Here is a 26,041-nt window from a genome sequence, read left to right as displayed (position 1 = left end):
GAAGTTTTGAAAGACAAAACACATTCACACATATTTATATGTATCTTCTTTTAAAACAAGACAAAATATATCCATTTATCTATAAAGGTAATATCTATATATTACGTAAAAAAAGAGGAAGAGGAGCAGAAAGTGAAGGCAATCAGGAAGAGCCTGGATGAAGACAAGTCTTACAGCAAGAAAGATGAAGATGAAAAGTACAAACACAGTACTTTATTTCACAACTTAGCCTTTATTTAATGTATCTCTGACCTGTCTTATGTGTTCATTAAGGTTTTCTATCAACCATCTACAACTTAAACAGTTCTTCATAGAACAACTATAGTTATACTGAGATCAGATCACGCTTAAGCACAACTTTACATCAGTTTATCATTAAAAAAAAGTCTGGTTTTGCAAAGCACTGCATAGACAAAATAACATATCTCCTCTGGCAGCAGGTTTCAGCCTGCAGACAGAGCTCACCCAAAGATTTATGGGGCCCTTAAGCAGAATTTGATTTGAGGTTCTGCCACATACTCACCATACAACTGTTAATTTCTCCTTCATGTTGTACCTGTTTGATTAATTGTGCACCACACAAATAACACAACTATTACTTTAATCTGTTATAATGTGGATGTGTCGACAGCTGACTGCACATCAGATGGTGTTCCCTGAAAATTTAAACAGTTCTTTGTATAATCTAGAATATTGATACTGATATAATCTATATGTTTGAACATTTTAAGCCTTTAGGTACAACTGATGCTACAAAGACTTTTTGGGATATATTTTTTATGCCATTTTCTTTATTGTTAAGCTTTACAACAGTATCTAGTTGTGAAATGTTTTAGATCAGTACTCAAACACAGAAAGCAAGAAAGTTGTTTTTTTATTAATTTATTTAATGGTGATATTTTAAGGAAACAAATTTGATTCACAGTGTGAAGTTTGCATGACACTTATCAGAATCTGCATTAAATCAGTCATAGTTAATGATCTTAGCTTCTGCCTCATACCAGATCAGTGTGTCGTCTTTATTGAATATAGAGTAAATCACACTCTGCATACATCATTATCTTTAAAATATAGTGTGAGGATATCATAAAAAAAAGTGAAGACTGTTTCTGCTTCTGACGCTATTAATGCATCACAACTGAACGTCTTTGTGCAGATTTTGCTGTATTTTTCATTTACATTACTGTTTTTCTCAATTATAAATCCCAGAAAATACAAAAGCTGCATGTCATCTGAAATTTCATTTCACAGTCTGCTCAGTAAACCAACTGAGCACGTCAGCTTTATTTTCTGTCACCCATTTTATGTTGGCTGTCGTCTTTTCGATGGCTTGCTCAAGTGCCATGGTAGCTGAGCCAAAACCAACATGGAGGTTCTCTTCTTTGAATTTCTTCAGCTGGGAGAGAGAAGAAGAAGAAGAAAACAAACAGCTGAACCTCTGCATATATTGCATTTATTTTCCTTTAAATAGCCTCAGGAAAATCCCGGGTGTAGTTTAGTGTGCTTGTGGCTGTGTGGGCTGCATACCTCCTGCAACTCAAATTCTGTGGAAAACCTCAGTGTGATTCCACTGATGAGATTAGAGAAGGAAAAAGATCCTCTTCCGTACCTTCGACAAAAAATAGCATTGAACCAAAGAGCTAAAATTGCACACACACAAAAATGAACTAGTAGATGTGTGACTTGTGTAATATCCCAAAACCAGCTCAAAAATAATGTGCACTAGAAATAGGATTCTGGTATATTATGACGTGATTGTGAATAACTGTTGAAAGAAGGTATGATTATATCTGCAGAAAACTTGTTTTTCTCGGCAACACGAGTCAGTTAAAACCAGTGTGTGATTTTAAAGAGACATTCTGTTTTTGTTTTTTTTCCTCAGAAAGCTTCAGCATTCTTTTGCTGCAAGTTTTTAGGGGTTTGTCTTTACCAGATTTGCCTGAAGTACTAGTTTGTTCTTTTTTGCCACGCTCACTCTGACAGGAGGGAGAGATATTTGATCATAAATTCTCATCTGGATTCAGCTCTGGACTTGGCTATCTAACATAAGTAAAAAGTTTAATCTAAACAAATTTTATTCAGCGGTATTAGATTAAAAGTGGGTTGAATTTGAAACCATGTATCCCCTTTCTTTGTCTTCACATTTATGCACTACTTTGTATTTATAAATCACATGAAATCTTCCCCAAAAACCTCTGGACTGTGATGCTGTAATGTGCTTTTTGTTTTTATTGAAGCGTCCTCTTACTGTTGGAAGATGTAACTCCATTTTGCTCTGACAAAGTTCCAAGCCAGTGGCATTCCTATGACATTATTTGCGATGGACTGGATGGTGGAGGTGACATCTTGCTTGCGTATCTTGTTCGGATCGAGGGTATATTCCAGATACCTGCCTCGAAACAGAGTCACCAAATAGAAGAAGTATAAAAAATTAGGAGGCAGAATTTGGATGGTTACTTCCAGCAGGAAGAAAAAAACAACAATAATTACATCTCGAACCCTTTTGCCAGAGACTTTGAGAGCTACTGCTAACACTCATCTTGGTCTAGGGCAGAGGTTCCCAAACTGTGGGGCGCGCCCCCTAGGGGAAGAAAAAGTTTGGGAACCACTGGTCTAGGGTTTCATGCAATCTCACTCAAATTTGCAGCTTTGTCATCATATCTAAAACTGAATGATGTCTGTAGCTTTTAAGCGATGATAATGGTTAAGATCATTTGCAAATCACGTCTTGCTTGATCTTATCTCCTGAGCTACCCTTCCGTATTTGAACTTCACTCAGGAACAGAAGCTGTTGACATATTCCGCTGACAGATGACACGCCCCTTCAGGAAGAAGAAGATACATCAACAGTTCTCACCAGCTGCTCTCTACTGACCAATCCAATGAATGCATTTAAGATGTATTTAGATTTTTAGGCCATTATACTAACAGAAAATGTATCTAATGTGAAAATAATGGCCTTCAACGTATATGGTGATCTTCAAGTATACTTGAAGTATATTGATGATTAAACTCACTGCAAATTTGCTAAAGTTTGTCTAAATGTTCTAAATAATTAGTAAGTAAATAAACACTTTTCATAACAGATCACCATACATCAAACTGGATCATTTAGCAAATTTCTATTTGTTGTTTTGACATAATGTCGATTAAACATCAGATTTTTATTTTATTTATCAAATTCTTAAAGATCCTACTAAGTTACACATGAAAATATTTCTAATTGAAAGAGTATTTGCAAAATCAGCTCCGAATTATTCATTTATAAAAACTTCCACCTACTCCACAGAAGCAACTGGGACCATAGCCCCTAGAAACGTAAGATTAATGGTGAAAAAAAACTGGGAGGAAATAAGTGAAATTGAATTTAACTTTGTGATTAAACACTTTAACGTCTTTAATAAGCAGCTAGCCATGATATTGCTGCTGGGAAAGCACAGGATGCAAAAGCAGCACCCACCTGTTCAAGAGCCACGGTGTTTTGGTGCAGGCCAGAGCCGACCTGAGTCTGGAAGCTTCCGATGCCAGAGACGCGTTCTGAAACATCTTCCAGGCAAAGTCCCATTCTTCAGCACCACCAAAGCCAATAGCGCTGCAGTAAACTGTGGCTTTCAAGTCGGAAGGAATCCTGGTCAGTAGAATGAATAAGAGATCAGAAGAATGAATTATCTTTCTGCATGTCTAACAATTTCTATCACAAACAAAAATTCAAAAAAGCAGAGAGAGTTCTTTGCATGTTTCAGGGTTAATAATAGCTAGAACACTAAAATAAGTATGTCAGTAAAATATAATGAATCAAAGGGTACTGGTAATCAACATAATTGAATATGTATCTTATCAATGATCACAAGAAGATTTAAGCACCAATTATTTAAGTAAGCAAAAAGAAATAGGGGGCATTGTGAGGAGTACAGATAGAGCGGATGCCTCATACTAAGTGACGTAGCCTGTTTGAATCCTGACCGTCATGTCTCCACTCCACCTCCCTCAAAAAAAAAGCCAAATCTGAGGTACAAGGAGACTGCAACATTTCTACTGTATACACAATATCTAAACAGGGAAAGTTTTATAAACAGAAAATTCAAAAGATTCTTATCTAAGCTGAGTTTATCCAGCTCCCAAGAGCCTATAGAAATAAGTGCTGCTGCCTAATTTGGATTTTAATCTCTATGTCAATTTGAGAGAAGAAAGAAGACAAAAGGAGCTGGAATTCTCTTAACTACTTTACTCGACAAATTTCAACACCAGAACTGCTACTAAATGGCGTTCCTAAATTGGTCTGTTGTCTCACTCACAAATCTTACTGAGCCCTTTTGCTCATGCAGTTCCCACAGTCCTGCCTCGAGGTTTGGCTGGCGGGGGAAATACTGGCACAAACAGCTGTTACTTCGGTCAGAAGGTTAATCAGACCAGAAGGGTGTTTGCTTTTAACAAAGGTGTTTCTGTCGTCTTGGTGGCTTCTGACTATGCATTTGGAACCAATTTGGATATGATGGTGAAAGTATTTAGAAATACAAAGTGACGTACAACGTGTATCCAAGATATGGCGGAAAACAAAACCACACAAAAATATCTTTGCAGGAATTTCCCATAAAATTCAAATGAAAGAAGTAGAAAAAAAAAACATTTATTGCATTTCATACTGACTCAGAGTCACAACTCACCAAGAGACTGTCTGAGAGAAGAGGAGACACCACAGGGACTAATTAGTCAGTCAGTGATGATTGACTAATCATCACTGGACGTTACACCACAAATAACAGACTTTTTTTTATTTTATTTTTTTAAAGGTTTCTTAAACTGGAGACAGACATAAAATATATATTTTTGTGACTGGAGGTGATTTTACAGTCAAAGATTTAAACATGTAATCATTCCTTCAAATTGCTGGACAGGTTCCCAGTCTATGTTAAATAAACTAACGAGATATTTATGAATTTTAGAACCACAAAAGAAACATTCATATGAGATAACTTTATTGGCGGGCATTCAAACAACACATTCCTTCGTACTCGTTAAATCCCTCATTTGGGACCTAAAAATCTAGGAAGTACATTATGAGGTGAACTGGAGAAATATAGTCAATGAAGGTGAAGGTCATTACTTAGGTAAACACGCTCTCCACAGTAATTTCTGTGAGGAAAAATAGGATGTTTTTAAGCACAAACAGATACGATTTCCTTCATACTCACGGGTTGTGATCTGGGTTGCCCATCCACAGTCTAAACCAGCTGCTGACTTGTTTCCTGCAGGACTCCACACCCATACTACACGCCATCCAAACAGCATTGATCTGATTATATCTGAAAAGAAGCATCTAAAACTATGAGGAGTTCAAGTTAAAATGTATCTGTCAGAGATGTTATGTGCACGCTTATTGCTTACTGGTCTGAGTGTTCTATTGGTGTTTTGGTCCAGTTTGTTGTGACTGTTTCAAAGTATTCAAAAAGTGGTTCGATTTGTTTCTTGAGGTATGCCTAAAACAGAAATGTAACAATGAATATTTGGGGTTAGAAATTTCATTTTATCTCTAAGAGCTTGTCCTTTTTAGCACAAAATAAAATCAACCTGCAAAGGTCCGTAGACTTCGGTGCGATCAAACATGAGGATATAGTACCGAAGGTTTCTCAGGGCTGACGCCCAGGGGATATAGTCTCTCTCTTTTGACAGGTATTGAGTAGTTCTCAGAGCCAATGTCGTGGGGATCAGTTTTGCCCTAAATGAAAGAAAGAAGTATTTTATATGCTTGAAAAAAAAAAAAAAAAAAACATTGTGGAATTTTTTTCATGACTTTTTTTTTCACCTTGCCAGATTAAATGCATCATCGATGATCTGAGCTCGGTTCATGACAGATAAAGCCTGACAGAAGAAAAGAAGCCAATGCAAATACGTGAAGAGGCTTTACTTTAATAAAACTCATGGAGAGGTTTGCATTTTGATGCAGACACCAGTTTATCCGACCCGTTAGTGTACACAGAATAATGTCAGTGAAAATAGTACATTGCCTACCTGGTGATTGGTGTCAAGCTGAGAGAGGAGACGATCCCAGTTGTCAGCATCATAGTTAATCCTGAAGTAGCCAGACACGTTTGTGTTTGCTAGTACCCATTCCTGTCCAGAAACTCTCATCTGAGCATGGGTGTCTTGGAGGATTTGCATTGTATTAAGGAACATTAACATGCATTTAGTTTCACCCCTGAGTTAAAAGTCAAACATGTTGTTCCAGAGCTCTCACACTTCTGACATTGCTGCGCATGTCGCTGTGAACGTACCTGTTTTATTCAGAAGCCAGTATTGTTGCTGATCCACTCCATTTTTCATCCATTTTATTGGAACAAACCATGTATAACTAAACAGAAAAATAAAAAGATACAATCTTAATGTCAATATGTTTATTAATATTTCTAAACAATATTCAGCTTGTTGCATTTACTATGTCTAACTCTGATAATAAAATGTTTTTCAGGATTCCTATAAAAATGATATTTGGAGACCTGCAGTTGTATTTTAATGAATTTAAAACATATTTCACTCTACATGTATATCATACATGGAGTGAAATATTTCAAGCCTAAGTTTCTTTAAATCTTACAGAATCTCGAAAGAAAACTCACTTTGCATTATTGGCTCCAAAGGTTACTTCTGTAAATCATGCAGGTTGAGCCCTAATTCTAAATAGATTGAATTCTTTATTTATTTATTTATTTATTTATTTACCTTTACGTCTTATTTATTTTTTTACGATATCATGAAATGCATAATGTAAATTATGAAGAGTGGTTTGATGTGTAATTTATCCAGACTGTTTTGTGTTGTGCTAGAATGTTATTTCTCTTTAACAGTGTAAAAAATATAGCATAGTGGCTGCATTTAGATCGCTCTCATTAGCTCTGCTACCGAATATGTAATTTCAAGAAAAAAGCCTTAAAAGTTACAGTTTCAGCCCAGACACAAATGGTAATCGCAGGACTGAAAGGCTACAAATAAATTACCCACTGGGACTAACAAAGTACAACTTTCAGATTTAGAAAGTGGCGGCTTTTGAACCTGATCCAAATCATTAACTTCTGGGAAATCTCATGACTCCAGCATTAGCACAAATTCAATTGTTGAATTAAAAAAAAAAAATTATAAAGGAAGTTTCTTTCATTGTCATGGTTTACAGCAAGTTTCCTTTATATCTCAGTAAAGCGACAAGCTGATTGCCTCCATGTCACATTGCATTGATACAAGGAGCCCAGTATTAAGTGTAATTTACAAAGTCCGGAAAAAACATGGACAACCTTGTTAACAGGTCAAGTTTTCTGTAATATTTTTTTTTCTTTTTATTGGTCTTGTGTAACTTTTACATTTTCTCCTAACTTTAATTCTGGGTTTTAGTAGCTGTAAGTAACTCTAACTAACCTAAGTTAACAGTGTAGGTTGCAGCAGCCCAGGATTTAAGCTATTCATTTTGTGTGCCATCTTCAATAACTCCAATTTATTGTTCATTATCAAATTGAAGAAGAATAATAAAGGAAAACTCATTTGTACTTGAACTGGGACGGCCTGTCCACTTTCGAATCTGGATCCAACAAAAAGTGTTTCTGGCTGATTCCTCCTGTTCTGGTGTTAATGGTGACCACTGGGAAGCCCATTTGGAGAGTCCAGCGGTTCATAATGTCACGTACAGAGCAGGGAATATGCAAATCTGGTGTGTCAGCAACTGCCTGGAGGAAAAAAAGGGGGAAAAAAAGAAGAAAAGTATTTTATATTTTTTTCTGGATACCCAAATGAAATTAAGCACAGCACATCTGTCAGCTTTGAACTTTGACAAACCTGTTGGAGATGACCCCACAGATCTGTATGTACTGTGTTGCTATAGGCAAATTCATTGAGGTAAGACTATAAGGAAAACAAAACAGGAAGAAATAACATGTAAAGCATTTAATAAATCATTATGACAAACATGTCCATGACAATGTGAAAGAAAAATCTTGTTCAACCTTTGTTTTTGTGTGTGTGTGTGTGTGTGTCCTAAACCTGCCAAATAAATAACCTCCAATCACCCCTATGCAAAAAAAAAAAAAAAAACTCACAAGTGACAGCACCAGTGAAATGGTGGGATCAGTGTCTTTTAAAAAACTATGTGAACTATGTCAGGTTAATTAAATTCACTGGAAATTATAGAAGATCAACTTAAAATGACTGGATGTTAATATTAAACCAAAAAAGGTGTTTCTGGAAAGTATTAGTCAAAGCACATACACACTTTCAAATGTTGTTGCAACTTCATAAAAATAAATAAAATGAACACTTTTGTTTTTAAATTGAATTTAGCAGGATATCGAACCACAAAGAAGATGGAAATAATGTTTCTTGGTGTTGTTGTTACCCACACTGAGTCCTTTGGCAAACACAGGCTCGCTGAGAAACTCTGACAGCATCCTAAGCACCGCTGCACCCTGAAAAGAACAAACTTCTAAACCACAAGAATTCAAGAAGTTTGAACTTCATATGAAGAAAACACTGTTGATTCAGAACAATGGCGAAACACACTGTGTTGGATTAGTGCCTCAAATTACAGGGCCAAGATCATGTAGGGACAGCTACATAAATCCCTGACTGTGATTATCACAACTTTCATTCTTCTAAGCAAGTATGTAAATGCTGCCACTTCCTAAAAAAAATCCAACCTTGTTGTAAGAGATGGTGTTGAACATCTCACTAATCTCGGCAGGCGTATTAACCTCCTCTTCTTTGCGGGACAATGGGTGAGAAGAGGCCAGGGCGTCTATGGCAAACACTTTCTGAACATCGTACAGAATGATGTAGTCTTTCTGGATTGAAGCAGAAAGGAGTCAGGACAAAACTTTCTGCAGCCATATTCACTGGGAAGGCTTTGAGAGCTTTTCATTGTTTTTAATCTTACGATGTTCCAGGTGGGTTCAACGAAATCAACTCCAAGGTATTCCACGTATGAAGCAAAGCCTTCATTTAGCCACAGGTCATTCCACCACTGCAAAGTCACCAAGTTTCCAAACCACTAGGAAAAAAAAAATAAAATCAAATATTTTGTCATGATGAAATCTCAGTTAGCACTTTAAAGCAAAAATGACTTAATAGATTGATTCTGGTCAACACAGGCCTGGTATAGGTCTAACCTAAAAGCCACTTGAAAAAAGAGGAAGCGGATTTAACAGAAAAATCCTTCTGTACTTGAGATACTCAACACCTCTGACATGTTAGTAAGGTGTTTGTGAAGAAAAGAATGGCATACCATGTGAGCGAGCTCATGAGAGATGACAGTTGCGACCCTCTCTTTGTTTCCTGTGGAGGAAAGGTTGGAGTCATAGAGCAGGGCTGTTTCCCGGTATGTCACCAGACCCCAGTTTTCCATGGCTCCAGCATTGAAATCAGGAAGAGCGATCTGATCTACAGAGACCAAGGGAAACTGTTTTATAAAACCAAGCAGACAGCATTTCACATAGTATAGGTTTGTTTTGCTTCATCCTGACTAGAGGAGATGTCACACAAGATGACAGTGAATAACTAAGGAAATATATAATAATAAAAACAGAAAAAGATTTTTGCTCTCATAATCATTCAGCATCGTCTTGTTTTTAGTTTGAGTTTTGGTTATCCATAGCATTAGCATTCTTATTTTGTCAATTAACTCTTGCTTAAGCTGATTTCACTCAGGATCTCACAGAGCATTCAAACTTCACTGGATGGACACTAATTTGTAAAAGGTTATTTAGATATAAATGAAAGCTTCATCTTGCTGGGCTGTTAGTATTCTGAAAGGTTTCTACACCTCTGCCCTCAGTTTTAGCCTTAGCGTCCATATATTTAAGGATGCTAAGATGGTGTATAAATACACCATCTTCTTTATTTTACTCCATTGTTCCAAAGGCACTTAAGAAGACAAATTTCCATCCCACAACTACTTTGTAACAAAATATTTATTTTACATGTAACCTACCTGATTTAGAGAGCGGGTAAGTTGCGTTGTAGTATCTCTCATAGAACTGAAGGATCGGTCCTGTAACATTAAGAGCATAATTGCCCTGCCCATCATTTAAGGCTTTTTTTCGAGCCCATATTCGAATCTGTAAAGAAAATTACAATCAAATTAGGTGAAATGGTGTGGGTTGGCTGTCTTAAGGCCAATTTTGTGCACAAATTAAGTAGCGTGAGGTTATCCCTGAATATTTAAATGAACATCAAGAACAAGGACATTTATTCTCACCAACAAATTGCTGTCGTTTGACTGAATGTAGCCAAATTCACAGACGACAAATGCTAATATGTAGGTGGACATTTTCGGAGTGGGTTCAAATGCAGTAACTGTGACTTGAACATTATCACGGATGGAGTCTGAAGAATCTGTGCAAAGACAAAAACAAAAAGCCAGACTTTGACACTCTGTTGGCATTGACAGTGAAACATTACAGATTTTCTTACAAATTGTTCAAGTCATTTATTATCTACAGTTTGATAGTAACAACAGAAATGTCACCTTAAAGAATTTCAAAGCAATGAATCTTCCAATAAAGGAATGTGAAAACGCATTTCAGCTTACACATTTCTTACTTTTTTTAATCACACTTAAATATTTCAGTTCATAAAATTATTTTTTTTACATTAGACACAGAACATGTGCTAGCCTGAATCTTTCTGGAAAAATAACTTAGCACTTGTTAAATCATGAATTAGTTTTGATTAAGCAAACTTTTTTAATGAGCTGATTTCAATTTCCCAAACTGCACCCAGGCTTGATTCCTGCTAGAAATCCCTTAACAGGACCTCTCTGACACATGAACTGTTTTCTAAAAGCAACATATGACAAATATAAAAAATAAATAAATAAATTCAAGTACAGATGACAAGCAAAATCTTTGCCATCTATCAGCCTGTACCTGGTTATGAAGCTATTTCTAAAGCAAAGGATATTAGGGAATCACAGTGAGATCCATCATCGACAGACATAAAAATACAGAGCAATGATGAACCTTCCCATGAGTGGCCATTATATGAAACACTTCAGGGCCTTATTGACGACTCATTTATGAGGTCAAAGAAGAATCCAGAGCAACATCTAAAGCAGTGCAGGCCTCACTTGACTCAGTTAAAATCAGTATTCACGAAAGAGCCTGGGCAAAAATTTCATCCATTGGAGAGCTACAGACTTTTTAGAAAATGTGCATGCCGTTACTTCTGGAGTGAAGCTAAGAGAACATTTTAGACAACGAACTTCATACCAACAATCAAACACAGTGGTAGCACGTTTGATTGATAAGGAAAAAATATTAAGGACACAATTGTCATGGTCTAACAACAAATGGCAGGGTGTGTATTAATACACGGATACATAACTTGTTAACGTTTGATATTTAATACCCATCATATTTATGACAGATGATGATTCTTGGTTAATGTCAAGTTGTCACAACAAAGGCATTTTAAACAATGACAACATTTTATTAAAACTGTCATAATTTACCAAATCACACTTAATAACAGTCACAAATATCCATAAAGACGTTTTTATGACAGTGTGATGTCAGTCTGTCTTCAAACACACCACACTTGAGCATTTTTATTTTGTTAGCTAAAGTGTTAACATATTTATTTTGAACAAAGTGTAAAAAAAAAATATATTTTTGAAACCAACCTATTTCCTTGCCGTTGGAGAGAGCAACGGTGCCTCGCTCATGAATAATGGTGACGCTGAAATTTGCTTTCATGGCTGGTTCATCAAAGCAGGGAAACGCTTTTCTGGCATACGTTGCTTGCATCTGAGAGGTGGCGACAACTCTGAGAAATGTTCAAGTTAAACGTAACCACAAAACAGACAGCAGGATGGTAAATAGAACAACAAAGCCTTCTTAGTCAAAAGTGTGAATATGGCGCAAAATGATCCATCACTTCTTACTTCTTTACACCGTCATCCATGTACTCACTCCTGTAGAAACCCTCCAGGTCATCTGCCAGCTCCCCTCTAAATTCTGTGTAAAGCTCATAGGATTTTCCCACGGCTAGTTTGCTGCTCAGCTGAACAACAAGATACTGCGTCCTCACCACAAGCCAAGTGCTCCGTATGGCAGGCGCGGCAGCTTCACCCTGGCCACTCAGCTTCGCATGGTTGCCACCGTACATGGTGAAGTTCAGCTTGTTGGCATGGATAAGTATGAGATCTGTTTCTTTCTTACACCTAAAGACCACAGAAGAATGTCCAGTGAAGATGTACATGTTGTCTGCGTTGGGCTTCAGTCTGGGCCATAGAGTCACATTGTAGGTCAGAGGGACAAGAGAGTCTGGAAGTCTGTAGTAATCCCAGGGTTCCCTTGGGGTGAAGGGGGTCGTCGGCGGTATAGATGTGCTACCCGTATCAGCTTCATCTCCAGGCTTACCTTGAGTCTTGGCCCTTTGCTTATCATAAGCAATAGATAAACCAATTATTGTAACCGCGGCGCTGACTCCGAGTACCAGAAGTCCAAGGCCCACATTTTTACTGATATTGTAGACTTTTCCCATATCTGACTCTTGGTTCAACTCTGAGGGTCCTCAGTCACTGTTTACCCAAGACACTGGAGCTCTTCTCTGTTAATGGTTGAGGTATTAAACATGGCAAGAAGATCTTTACGGAACACCTAAAGAACAAAAGTAGAGAAGAATTCAATCATTTGTTAAATCATTTAAACAGGTTTTATCTATTCCAGTTTTTCACATCATAAACTTCAGTGCATATTTTATTTTATTTTTTAAATCTATGTGCTTCACCAGCACGAAGCTACACATAGTAGTGAAAGCAAGGAGAAGGGATGTACGAGTGTAAATATTTTTAGAAATAAACATTTGAAAAGTGTGGTGTGCGTTGGTATTTGTCTCATTTTTCTCCAAAACCACCAAATGAAATCCAGTGCAACCACCTGACTTTAGAGGTCACCAAAATAATAGAGTCTATCTCTGTAATTTAATCTCAGTATGCAGTGATATTCAATAAATCATACTTCCCAATGAGTCTCTTCTGTCAAATTTAAAGTACATTTTAAAAAATATAACAATTAAGCAGGTAATAAACATGTGTTTTATTAAGTCCACGTTTCTGTTTTTAAAAATAGTTCTTTTTTTATTGGTCTGAGGAAATATTCTAATTTTAAATGTCATGTTTTCATCAGAAGTAAATCAAAATTCATTACAATTAAGAGGAAAAAAAAGGCTTTCAAACATTCATTTTAGTATAGTCAACCTATATAATGTGTTCCACTTACTGATAAAGTTCCTAAAATAAATTAGCCTTACAAATAACATTCTAAATTGTCAGAAGTTATCTTTAGAAAGTTTGTAATGTCTGTACGGTGAATCTGGCAGCACATTGTTATGCTCTGGTGTACATTTTGAGCTGACCAAAGAAATTACACACCCATTAGTTTGAGTAAAAGAACATCACGGATACTCATTGTGAAAATGTTCAATATGATAGGACGTCCAGATAGCACAGCTTCCATAGCAAAGACATTCAGTTCATCTGGACATCTTTGAAGATTCTGATGGACATTCAGCTTGCAAACCAGCATGTCCACAGATTGGAACTTTTGTTTTGTATTCAATAAGTTTCGTAACATCCCTTATTAGACTACCTACAATCTCTTTAGGTAATCTACATCAACATTTCTTCAGGTTTTCTGATGGTCTTCAAAAGTTTTCCATTTTACTTTGACTGCTTTTTAACAAACTGATTTGTCTTACGAAGTTTTAATTCACATGAAGAGCAAACATGTTTGCTTTAAATCCTTAGTACAAGTGATTCTGTTCTTAGAACATACAGTTTGGCATTATGATAAACTATTGGTCACAATATAATCTGATCACAATTTTTCTCTTTATGTTTGCTTTAAAATAAGTTCTCTGGACCTTTTATCAAGATATAATTTATTCACATATTAGGGTTTTCCTTCCAACAGCTTAAGCTGTTAGTTTGAAAGATTAAACTACACATATTCAGTCTTTTGAAAAACAAGTGGTTGTTCACATCTTATTCAGGGGAATTGACCACAATTACCTCGTGAGTAATGGTGGTTGAATACAAATGTATGCCACACTTGTTTGATTTTTCTTTGTAAGAAAAAAAAATGTGAAAACCATTTTTTTTTATTTAAACACCCATAGAATAAAAGTTTATGGTTTTAATATGATAAAATGTAAAATAAATGATATGTAAGCATGCTTTCGGTTTGACATCACCCTGGAGTCTTATCTCATGGGCTAAAACATTAATGCTCAGTCAATTAATCATTAGTAAAATGTTATTCATTAAACCTCTAAATAAAAAAACTGTCAGCAGTTTGCTGTTTTCATCCCCTGAGTGTACAGATGTTGAAAGTGTTTCAAGTATTCGTGTAGGTCCAGAATACTCATTCCTGCTGTTCTATGAACAATTAAAAAAATAAATAAAATAAAATAAAAACACACATTTGGTACAAATTCTAGAAAAACATCTCAAGTCTTGCTGGTCAGATCTGCAAAAAAAAATAAAATAAAATAAAATCATTTTGAAGTTTATGAAGTTTCATGATTTTTCTCAAGCTCAATTTAAAAAATATATTTTACATTATTAACTAGTAAAAACTGATTACTGAAAATCTGACAAGTTTTAGAGACAGAGCACACCATTTGCTTGTGTCATCTGCGGCAAAAAATTGAGCTCATCCTTTCCAGGTCAATGCTCTTTCCTTCCTCTGTACTGAGCAACATGTACTGCCTTATCACCTAAATACTCCCATAGTTTTAGAAGGGTAAAATCTGGACAGGTTACAGAAACATCTTAACTTAACCTGCATGATGAGGAAACAAAGAAAATTTAAGTAAACCCAAGCATGCAAAGGAAGGACATGAAATGCCCACACAGGAAAAGGGCAAAGATTTGAAGCCTATCGTTTCTTTTTAGAGGTTTTGTGTAAATATAATTATTTTAACATGTAACAATGAAATTATAGTAGTAAAATCCTTATCATATAAAAACATACAAATTGGAGTCAATGTTGCAAAACAGAATAATAGTCAAATAGATTTCTTCATTTCATATTTAAAGATACAGCACACCTTAAAAACAGGACATATTGAAATCTGAAACATTTAAAAATGTTGATTTATATAAAAAAAAAACACTTGAATTTTTCAGTATAAAGCTCAGATCATATCCTCACATAAGCGTAATAAAAAAAATCAATGAATAACTTAAAACTTGACTAAATCTGACTCTGTACGTCGACAACTCAGCCGACTGAATCTGCTGATAAAGTGAAAGATTCACGTTTCAGGTAATTATTGACCTTTATTTAAAAAAAAAAAAAAACATAGTCATCTGGCTAGAAATGATTAATAGAGAGTTACATGTGTCATAGTTTGTGATTAGCCGTCAATAAAAATCCTTCAAATGTCAGTTTAAATAAAAGAAATCCCATTTTGCTAAGATAAACCATTCTGATTTAGTGAAGAGCTTCTGAGACAGTTTACAGTAGGCTGGCAGAATATAGTTACTTTTTCCATTAACATCCAAACACTTGTAGTTTGGATTTCAGCCTGACATTTAAGTAAATGTGCCAACTAAGTAGTTTATTGAATAACATTTGATAACTTGTTTAGCAAACAAGGCAATGTGATGAGTAAAAGGGCACATTTTTATCAGTATTATCTGTAGATTTTATTAGCTTAAGATGGATAATATGCTGATAAGTTCAAGGAGAATGACACTTAATCATAAACACTTTGACACAAAGGGAATTGATCGTTAGTGCACTGCTAAATTATTCCCATCTGCTTGCCNAAAAACTCACAAGTGACAGCACCAGTGAAATGGTGGGATCAGTGTCTTTTAAAAAAACTGTGAACTATGTCAGGTTAATTAAATTCACTGGAAATTATAGAAGATCAACCTAAAATGACTGGATGTTAACATTAAACCAAAAAAGGTGTTTCTGGAAAGTATTAGTCAAAGCATGTACACACTTTCAAATGTTGTTGCAACTTCATAAAAATAAATAAAATGAACACTTTTGTTTTTAAATTGAATTTAGCAGGATATCTAACCACAAAGAAGATGGAAATAATGTTTCTTGGTGTTGCTGTTACCCACACTGAGTCCTTTGGCAAACACAGGCTCGCTGAGAAACTCTGACAGCATCCTAAGCACCGCTGCACCCTGAAAAGAACAAACTTCTAAACCACAAGAATTCAAGAAGTTTGAACTTCATATGAAGAAAACACTGTTGATTCAGAACAATGGCGAAACACACTGTGTTGGATTAGTGCCTCAAATTACAGGGCCAAGATCATGTAGGGACAGCTACATAAATCCCTGACTGTGATTATCACAACTTTATCAAGCTTGTTGGTCATTCTTCTAAGCAAGTATGTAAATGCTGCCACTTCCTAAAAAAAATCCAACCTTGTTGTAAGAGATGGTGTTGAACATCTCACTAATCTCGGCAGGCGTATTAACCTCCTCTTCTTTGCGGGACAATGGGTGAGAAGAGGCCAGGGCGTCTATGGCAAACACTTTCTGAACATCGTACAGAATGATGTAGTCTTTCTGGATTGAAGCAGAAAGGAGTCAGGACAAAACTTTCTGCAGCCATATTCACTGGGAAGGCTTTGAGAGCTTTTCATTGTTTTTAATCTTACGATGTTCCAGGTGGGTTCAACGAAATCAACTCCAAGGTATTCCACGTATGAAGCAAAGCCTTCATTTAGCCACAGGTCATTCCACCACTGCAAAGTCACCAAGTTTCCAAACCACTAGAAAAAAAAAATCTAATATTTTGTCATGATGAAATCTCAGTTAGCAACTTTAAAGCAAAAATGACTTAATAGATTGATTCTGGTCAACACAGGCCTGGTATAGGTCTAACCTAAAAGCCACTTGAAAAAAGAGGAAGCGGATTTAACAGAAAAATCCTTCTGTACTTGAGATACTCAACACCTCTGACATGTTAGTAAGGTGTTTGTGAAGAAAAGAATGGCATACCATGTGAGCGAGCTCATGAGAGATGACAGTTGCGACCCTCTCTTTGTTTCCTGTGGAGGAAAGGTTGGAGTCATAGAGCAGGGCTGTTTCCCGGTATGTCACCAGACCCCAGTTTTCCATGGCTCCAGCATTGAAATCAGGAAGAGCGATCTGATCTACAGAGACCAAGGGAAACTGTTTTATAAAACCAAGCAGACAGCATTTCACATAGTATAGGTTCGTTTTGCTTCATCCTGACTAGAGAAGATGTCACACAAGATTACAGTGAATAACTAAGGAAATATACTAATAATAAAAACAGAAAAAGACTTTGCTCTCATAATCATTCAGCATCGTCTTGTTTTTAGTTTGAGTTTTGGTTATCCATAGCATTAGCATTCTTATTTTGTCAATTAACTCTTGCTTAAGCTGATTTCACTCAGGATCTCACAGAGCATTCAAACTTCACTGGATGGACACTAATTTGTAAAAGGTTATTTAGATATAAATGAAAGCTTCATCTTGCTGGGCTGTTAGTATTCTGAAAGGTTTCTACACCTCTGCCCTCAGTTTTAGCCTTAGCGTCCATATATTTAAGGATGCTAAGATGGTGTATAAATACACCATCTTCTTTATTTTACTCCATTGTTCCAAAGGCACTTAAGAAGACAAATTTCCATCCCACAACTACTTTGTAACAAAATATTTATTTTACATGTAACCTACCTGATTTAGAGAGCGGGTAAGTTGCGTTGTAGTATCTCTCATAGAACTGAAGGATCGGTCCTGTAACATTAAGAGCATAATTGCCCTGCCCATCATTTAAGGCTTTTTTTCGAGCCCATATTCGAATCTGTAAAGAAAATTACAATCAAATTAGGTGAAATGGTGTGGGTTGGCTGTCTTAAGGCCAATTTTGTGCACAAATTAAGTAGCGTGAGGTTATCCCTGAATATTTAAATGAACATCAAGAACAAGGACATTTATTCTCACCAACAAATTGCTGTCGTTTGACTGAATGTAGCCAAATTCACAGACGACAAATGCTAATATGTAGGTGGACATTTTCGGAGTGGGTTCAAATGCAGTAACTGTGACTTGAACATTATCACGGATGGAGTCTGAAGAATCTGTGCAAAGACAAAAACAAAAAGCCAGACTTTGACACTCTGTTGGCATTGACAGTGAAACATTACAGATTTTCTTACAAATTGTTCAAGTCATTTATTATCTACAGTTTGATAGTAACAACAGAAATGTCACCTTAAAGAATTTCAAAGCAATGAATCTTCCAATAAAGGAATGTGAAAACGCATTTCAGCTTACACATTTCTTACTTTTTTTAATCACACTTAAATATTTCAGTTCATAAAATTATTTTTTTTACATTAGACACAGAACATGTGCTAGCCTGAATCTTTCTGGAAAAATAACTTAGCACTTGTTAAATCATGAATTAGTTTTGATTAAGCAAACTTTTTTAATGAGCTGATTTCAATTTCCCAAACTGCACCCAGGCTTGATTCCTGCTAGAAATCCCTTAACAGGACCTCTCTGACACATGAACTGTTTTCTAAAAGCAACATATGACAAATATAAAAAATAAATAAATAAATTCAAGTACAGATGACAAGCAAAATCTTTGCCATCTATCAGCCTGTACCTGGTTATGAAGCTATTTCTAAAGCAAAGGATATTAGGGAATCACAGTGAGATCCATCATCGACAGACATAAAAATACAGAGCAATGATGAACCTTCCCATGAGTGGCCATTATATGAAACACTTCAGGGCCTTATTGACGACTCATTTATGAGGTCAAAGAAGAATCCAGAGCAACATCTAAAGCAGTGCAGGCCTCACTTGACTCAGTTAAAATCAGTATTCACGAAAGAGCCTGGGCAAAAATTTCATCCATTGGAGAGCTACAGACTTTTTAGAAAATGTGCATGCCGTTACTTCTGGAGTGAAGCTAAGAGAACATTTTAGACAACGAACTTCATACCAACAATCAAACACAGTGGTAGCACGTTTGATTGATAAGGAAAAAATATTAAGGACACAATTGTCATGGTCTAACAACAAATGGCAGGGTGTGTATTAATACACGGATACATAACTTGTTAACGTTTGATATTTAATACCCATCATATTTATGACAGATGATGATTCTTGGTTAATGTCAAGTTGTCACAACAAAGGCATTTTAAACAATGACAACATTTTATTAAAACTGTCATAATTTACCAAATCACACTTAATAACAGTCACAAATATCCATAAAGACGTTTTTATGACAGTGTGATGTCAGTCTGTCTTCAAACACACCACACTTGAGCATTTTTATTTTGTTAGCTAAAGTGTTAACATATTTATTTTGAACAAAGTGTAAAAAAAAAATATATTTTTGAAACCAACCTATTTCCTTGCCGTTGGAGAGAGCAACGGTGCCTCGCTCATGAATAATGGTGACGCTGAAATTTGCTTTCATGGCTGGTTCATCAAAGCAGGGAAACGCTTTTCTGGCATACGTTGCTTGCATCTGAGAGGTGGCGACAACTCTGAGAAATGTTCAAGTTAAACGTAACCACAAAACAGACAGCAGGATGGTAAATAGAACAACAAAGCCTTCTTAGTCAAAAGTGTGAATATGGCGCAAAATGATCCATCACTTCTTACTTCTTTACACCGTCATCCATGTACTCACTCCTGTAGAAACCCTCCAGGTCATCTGCCAGCTCCCCTCTAAATTCTGTGTAAAGCTCATAGGATTTTCCCACGGCTAGTTTGCTGCTCAGCTGAACAACAAGATACTGCGTCCTCACCACAAGCCAAGTGCTCCGTATGGCAGGCGCGGCAGCTTCACCCTGGCCACTCAGCTTCGCATGGTTGCCACCGTACATGGTGAAGTTCAGCTTGTTGGCATGGATAAGTATGAGATCTGTTTCTTTCTTACACCTAAAGACCACAGAAGAATGTCCAGTGAAGATGTACATGTTGTCTGCGTTGGGCTTCAGTCTGGGCCATAGAGTCACATTGTAGGTCAGAGGGACAAGAGAGTCTGGAAGTCTGTAGTAATCCCAGGGTTCCCTTGGGGTGAAGGGGGTCGTCGGCGGTATAGATGTGCTACCCGTATCAGCTTCATCTCCAGGCTTACCTTGAGTCTTGGCCCTTTGCTTATCATAAGCAATAGATAAACCAATTATTGTAACCGCGGCGCTGACTCCGAGTACCAGAAGTCCAAGGCCCACATTTTTACTGATATTGTAGACTTTTCCCATATCTGACTCTTGGTTCAACTCTGAGGGTCCTCAGTCACTGTTTACCCAAGACACTGGAGCTCTTCTCTGTTAATGGTTGAGGTATTAAACATGGCAAGAAGATCTTTACGGAACACCTAAAGAACAAAAGTAGAGAAGAATTCAATCATTTGTTAAATCATTTAAACAGGTTTTATCTATTCCAGTTTTTCACATCATAAACTTCAGTGCATATTTTATTTTATTTTTTAAATCTATGTGCTTCACCAGCACGAAGCTACACATAGTAGTGAAAGCAAGGAGAAGGGATGTACGAGTGTAAATATTTTTAGAAATAAACATTTGAAAAGTGTGGTGTGCGTTGGTATTTGTCTCATTTTTCTCCAAAACCACCAAATGAAATCCAGTGCAACCACCTGACTTTAGAGGTCACCAAAATAATAGAGTCTATCTCTGTAATTTAATCTCAGTATGCAGTGATATTCAATAAATCATACTTCCCAATGAGTCTCTTCTGTCAAATTTAAAGTACATTTTAAAAAATATAACAATTAAGCAGGTAATAAACATGTGTTTTATTAAGTCCACGTTTCTGTTTTTAAAAATAGTTCTTTTTTTATTGGTCTGAGGAAATATTCTAATTTTAAATGTCATGTTTTCATCAGAAGTAAATCAAAATTCATTACAATTAAGAGGAAAAAAAAGGCTTTCAAACATTCATTTTAGTATAGTCAACCTATATAATGTGTTCCACTTACTGATAAAGTTCCTAAAATAAATTAGCCTTACAAATAACATTCTAAATTGTCAGAAGTTATCTTTAGAAAGTTTGTAATGTCTGTACGGTGAATCTGGCAGCACATTGTTATGCTCTGGTGTATGTTTTGAGCTGACCAAAGAAATTACACACCCATTAGTTTGAGTAAAAGAACATCACGGATACTCATTGTGAAAATGTTCAATATGATAGGACGTCCAGATAGCACAGCTTCCATAGCAAAGACATTCAGTTCATCTGGACATCTTTGAAGATTCTGATGGACATTCAGCTTGCAAACCAGCATGTCCACAGATTGGAACTTTTGTTTTGTATTCAATAAGTTTCGTAACATCCCTTATTAGACTACCTACAATCTCTTTAGGTAATCTACATCAACATTTCTTCAGGTTTTCTGATGGTCTTCAAAAGTTTTCCATTTTACTTTGACTGCTTTTTAACAAACTGATTTGTCTTACAAAGTTTTAATTCACATGAAGAGCAAACATGTTTGCTTTAAATCCTTAGTACAAGTGATTCTGTTCTTAGAACATACAGTTCGGCATTATGATAAACTATTGGTCACAGTGGAATCTGATCACAATTTTTCTCTTTATGTTTGCTTTAAAATAAGTTCTCTGGACCTTTTATCAAGATATAATTTATTCACATATTAGGGTTTTCCTTCCAACAGCTTAAGCTGTTAGTTTGAAAGATTAAACTACACATATTCAGTCTTTTGAAAAACAAGTGGTTGTTCACATCTTATTCAGGGGAATTGACCACAATTACCTCGTGAGTAATGGTGGTTGAATACAAATGTATGCCACACTTGTTTGATTTTTCTTTGTAAGAAAAAAAAATGTGAAAACCATTTTTTTTTATTTAAACACCCATAGAATAAAAGTTTATGGTTTTAATATGATAAAATGTAAAATAAATAATCTGTAAACATGCTTTTGGCTTGACATCACCCTGGAGTCTTATCTCATGGGCTAAAACATTAATGCTCAGTCAATTAATCATTAGTTACAAAGTTAAGTGAGTAAATTGTTATTCATTAAACCTTTAAATAAAAAAAACTGTCAGCAGTTTGCTGTTTTCATCCCCTGAGTGTACAGATGTTGAAAGTGTTTCAAGTATTCGTGTAGGTCCAGAATACTCATTCCTGCTGTTCTATGAACAATTAAAAAAATAAATAAAATAAAATAAAAACACACATTTGGTACAAATTCTAGAAAAACATCTCAAGTCTTGCTGGTCAGATCTGCAAAAAAAAATAAAATAAAATAAAATCATTTTGAAGTTTATGAAGTTTCATGATTTTTCTCAAGCTCAATTTAAAAAATATATAATTACATTATTAACTAGTAAAAACTGATTACTGAAAATCTGACAAGTTTTAGAGACAGAGCACACCATTTGCTTGTGTCATCTGCGGCAAAAAATTCAGCTCATCCTTTCCAGGTCAATGCTCTTTCCTTCCTCTGTACTGAGCAACATGTACTGCCTTATCACCTAAATACTCCCATAGTTTTAGAAGGGTAAAATCTGGACAGGTTACAGAAACATCTTAACTTAACCTGCATGATGAGGAAACAAAGAAAATTTAAGTAAACCCAAGCATGCAAAGGAAGGACATGAAATGCCCACACAGGAAAAGGACAAAGACTTGAAGCCTATCCTTTCTTTTTAGAGGTTTTGTGTAAATATAATTATTTTAACATGTAACAATGAAATTATAGTAGTAAAATCCTTATCATATAAAAACATACAAATTGGAGTCAATGTTGCAAAACAGAATAATAGTCAAATAGATTTCTTCATTTCATATTTAAAGATACAGCACACCTTAAAAACAGGACATATTGAAATCTGAAACATTTAAAAATGTTGATTTATATAAAAAAAAAACACTTGAATTTTTCAGTATAAAGCTCAGATCATATCCTCACATAAGCGTAATAAAAAAAATCAATGAATAACTTAAAACTTGACTAAATCTGACTCTGTACGTCGACAACTCAGCCGACTGAATCTGCTGATAAAGTGAAAGATTCACGTTTCAGGTAATTATTGACCTTTATTTAAAAAAAAAAAAAAACATAGTCATCTGGCTAGAAATGATTAATAGAGAGTTACATGTGTCATAGTTTGTGATTAGCCGTCAATAAAAATCCTTCAAATGTCAGTTTAAATAAAAGAAATCCCATTTTGCTAAGATAAACCATTCTGATTTAGTGAAGAGCTTCTGAGACAGTTTACAGTAGGCTGGCAGAATATAGTTACTTTTTCCATTAACATCCAAACACTTGTAGTTTGGATTTCAGCCTGACATTTAAGTAAATGTGCCAACTAAGGAGTTTATTGAATAACATTTGATAACTTGTTTAGCAAACAAGGCAATGTGTTGAGTTAAAGGACACATTTTTATCAGTATTATCTGTAGATTTTATTAGTTTAAGATTGATAATATGCTGATAAGTTCAAGGAGAATGACACTTAATCATAAACACTTTGACACAAAGGGAATTGATCGTTAGTGCACTGCTAAATTATTCCCATCTGCTTGCCATTATCATCAGGTTAGACAAACGTCAAAGTAAGTCTTTGTGAACACTCTCAAAAGAAACTCTGGAATCTCAAAACTGTTTATAATTAGCTCCTCAATTCACATGTTTTTTTTTTTTGTTTTTTTTTTCTCATTTGTGCTGATTTATTGCATAAAATTCCAATAAAATACATTGATGTCTTTGGGTGAAACGAGACAAAACGTTTTAAGAGGAAGGAATATTTTTGCAAGGCAGTGTATTTCACTAATGTAATCATTTAGGGTTATGTAATCTCATAACCCTAAATGTGCCCTGTATAGAGTTAGAGGGTGCATCTCTGTCCATCAATTTTGTGCCAAGTCACAACTTGATTTAGGTTCCTATAAAAACAACCCAGACTGTAATTACGTTGGCCATCTATCAAAAATACAGCTATTAGTCTAGAGTTGGCAAACAGCGCTTAGAGTAAAAAGCAACACAACAATCTGCTGAAAAACGCTTTTCTTGGTTTTCAAACATGCAACATGTAGAACTTTATTTAATTTGTTGTGTGTTTGTTAATACAATCCACATCATTTTTAATAAATGTTTTAACACTAAAAAAACTGAGGCTGATGTGTTCAACCAGATCAGTCTCAGTTTTACATAATTATTATATTTCCACGTGGCAAATCCTTAGCTACAATTTAAGAATGCTAGAAATGGCGAGTTTAACGTCATTTCTGAAACAAAACAAAGAAATGCAGATGAACTATGGAATTTCATGTCAAGTCAAGTCAAAGTTCATTTATATTGTGCATTTACAGCAACGTCAGCTGACTAAAGTGCTTCACAAGAACTACGACATCATTTTTTTTTTTTTAGAAATGTTCTGGGCTGATTCTCACGTGATAGAAGTTGGTCAACTCCATACAGCAGAAATGTGAAACAGTTCTCACTATTTAGAGAACTAAGTGTTAGCTCTGTGATTCACAGGAATGCCATTTTTTTCTGTTTCTATAGTAAATGTTTGAGTTTTTCACAGGAATGTGAAAAAACTGCTAATGTTCTGAACAGACCAATATTTATTTTTCTCTCACTTTTGGTAGTGATAAGAAGTTTTGTATATTTTTCGAAACATTTTGGTTTGGAATGGAATTTGCCTGTGTGGAAATAAACAATAAGGTTCGTTTACACACTTTTTTTTAACACATGACGATTACATGAAACACGACCTTAGAGGTTTTCACAGAAAAAAAAAAACTACTATAGATTTGTAATAACTAATTACAAACTAATCCAACTAATTTGCAGTGTGTTGCATGTTTTTCCTCCAGCGTTCCCACCGTGTCCTTCAGCACCAAGTTAATATCAAATATCAGCTAAACGGGCCACTGACTGTCTACCTTGCCAACAGAGAGCAGGATAATCCTGTCGAGGGGGAATGTTTTTCTTGGGGGCCCAAAGTCACATATTTTCACAGCGTAAAAAATTTACAACAATAGAGTCGTGTGTCCACCCGTGACACGGTTACATGTACTGTGAACAGACACACGGCTATCATAAGGAGTCATGTGAATCTGTTTCAGTAAAATAAATAAAAACTTATTTTTACAAGTGAAAGGACCAGTAACATCAAGGAAAAGTAGGCAGTGTTTTGCATTCACCTCATTATCATCTCCTAAGTGTTTCCCTACAGAATCTAAATGTAGAAGTGACTAGCATCTGCTGGAGCTGCAGGATTTACAACCAGAAGCTGGCTCCTTAAACAGGAGACATGCAGCATAACCACAAAGTCAAACTTTTAACAAAAGAAAGATCAAACCACCAGGTATCGCTCTTCACCACAAATATGAAAGGATTGTCTCAATTTGAACTCAAGACAAAGCTGGTTTGCTTTTCTATTTGGCCAAATTCATCCAAGATTATTTTAGAAGGTAGAAAAAGCAACTGACTATATTATTGAAGTGCTTCAATAATGGAAAATGTATGATGTATTCATGCACTACTCGTAAAAAGTTGAGCAACAGCCTTTTTTTTTTTTTTTGCTTCTCCGTCTCCAGCCCTGAGAAACCTCCACCTTTAACACAGCTAGAAAACCTTTCCTCTAGTGCAGCATGTGGGCAGATTTACAGCGACCTGCAAGGAGAATTTAGTACATACCACTTGATGTTGTCTCTTTATGTCCTGCTTTGAGCCTGATGAGATGTGGAGGTTCAGCTGGAGTGATCCTGATCCTTGGCTGATGAGAGACTTGTGGTCAGCATCTGTGCGCCTGGCGGTGGGAGCTAGCACAGGTCTTCCTGGGAACGTAGGGAGGGTACAACCTTCTCAGATTTAACAAAAAAAAAAAAAAACTCTTTATTATTGGACCAGGGGAGAGAAAGAATGTGGTGGAAAACTGCAGAACTGCAGCCTCAGCAATACTACAAGCTCAACATGTTCGAGCAAAAAAGGAGAAAATGTTCTGCAAACTTAAAAGAGAGGAGAATGACTCAAATGA

General features: G+C 35.7%; 2 protein-coding genes across 2 annotated transcripts; both read right to left on the bottom strand.

Annotated features, from left to right (window-relative positions):
- Nucleotides 1-857: 857 nt before the first annotated feature.
- LOC106949863 (aminopeptidase N-like) lies at nt 858-19,998 on the bottom strand. Its single transcript, XM_015036401.1, has 22 exons — nt 19,985-19,998; nt 14,656-14,661; nt 11,918-12,635; nt 11,657-11,799; nt 10,232-10,368; nt 9,965-10,091; nt 9,260-9,414; nt 8,912-9,025; nt 8,676-8,819; nt 8,379-8,444; nt 7,819-7,884; nt 7,534-7,709; nt 6,273-6,349; nt 6,010-6,143; nt 5,804-5,859; nt 5,569-5,716; nt 5,386-5,477; nt 5,193-5,303; nt 3,461-3,628; nt 2,249-2,389; nt 1,528-1,609; nt 858-1,396 (listed from the first exon to the last, which is right to left on the bottom strand). The coding sequence occupies exons 3-22, from the start codon at nt 12,517-12,519 to the stop codon at nt 1,241-1,243; spliced, it is 2,895 nt and encodes a 964-aa protein (XP_014891887.1). The 5' UTR covers nt 12,520-12,635; nt 14,656-14,661; nt 19,985-19,998; the 3' UTR covers nt 858-1,240.
- On the bottom strand, nt 16,055-25,869 carry LOC106949864 (aminopeptidase N-like). Its single transcript, XM_015036403.1, has 9 exons — nt 25,702-25,869; nt 19,670-20,387; nt 19,409-19,551; nt 17,984-18,120; nt 17,717-17,843; nt 17,012-17,166; nt 16,669-16,782; nt 16,433-16,576; nt 16,055-16,186 (listed from the first exon to the last, which is right to left on the bottom strand). Exons 2-9 carry the CDS (start codon nt 20,269-20,271, stop codon nt 16,070-16,072), a joined length of 1,539 nt encoding a protein of 512 aa, XP_014891889.1. The 5' UTR covers nt 20,272-20,387; nt 25,702-25,869; the 3' UTR covers nt 16,055-16,069.
- Between the last annotated feature and the right edge of the window lie 172 nt (nt 25,870-26,041).

This window comes from Poecilia latipinna, unplaced genomic scaffold (genome assembly GCF_001443285.1).
Source record: "Poecilia latipinna isolate Pla-1442-1.1 unplaced genomic scaffold, P_latipinna-1.0 Scaffold367, whole genome shotgun sequence".
NCBI classification, from domain to species: Eukaryota; Metazoa; Chordata; class Actinopteri; order Cyprinodontiformes; family Poeciliidae; genus Poecilia; species Poecilia latipinna.
This window is presented reverse-complemented; position numbering and strand designations above follow the sequence as displayed.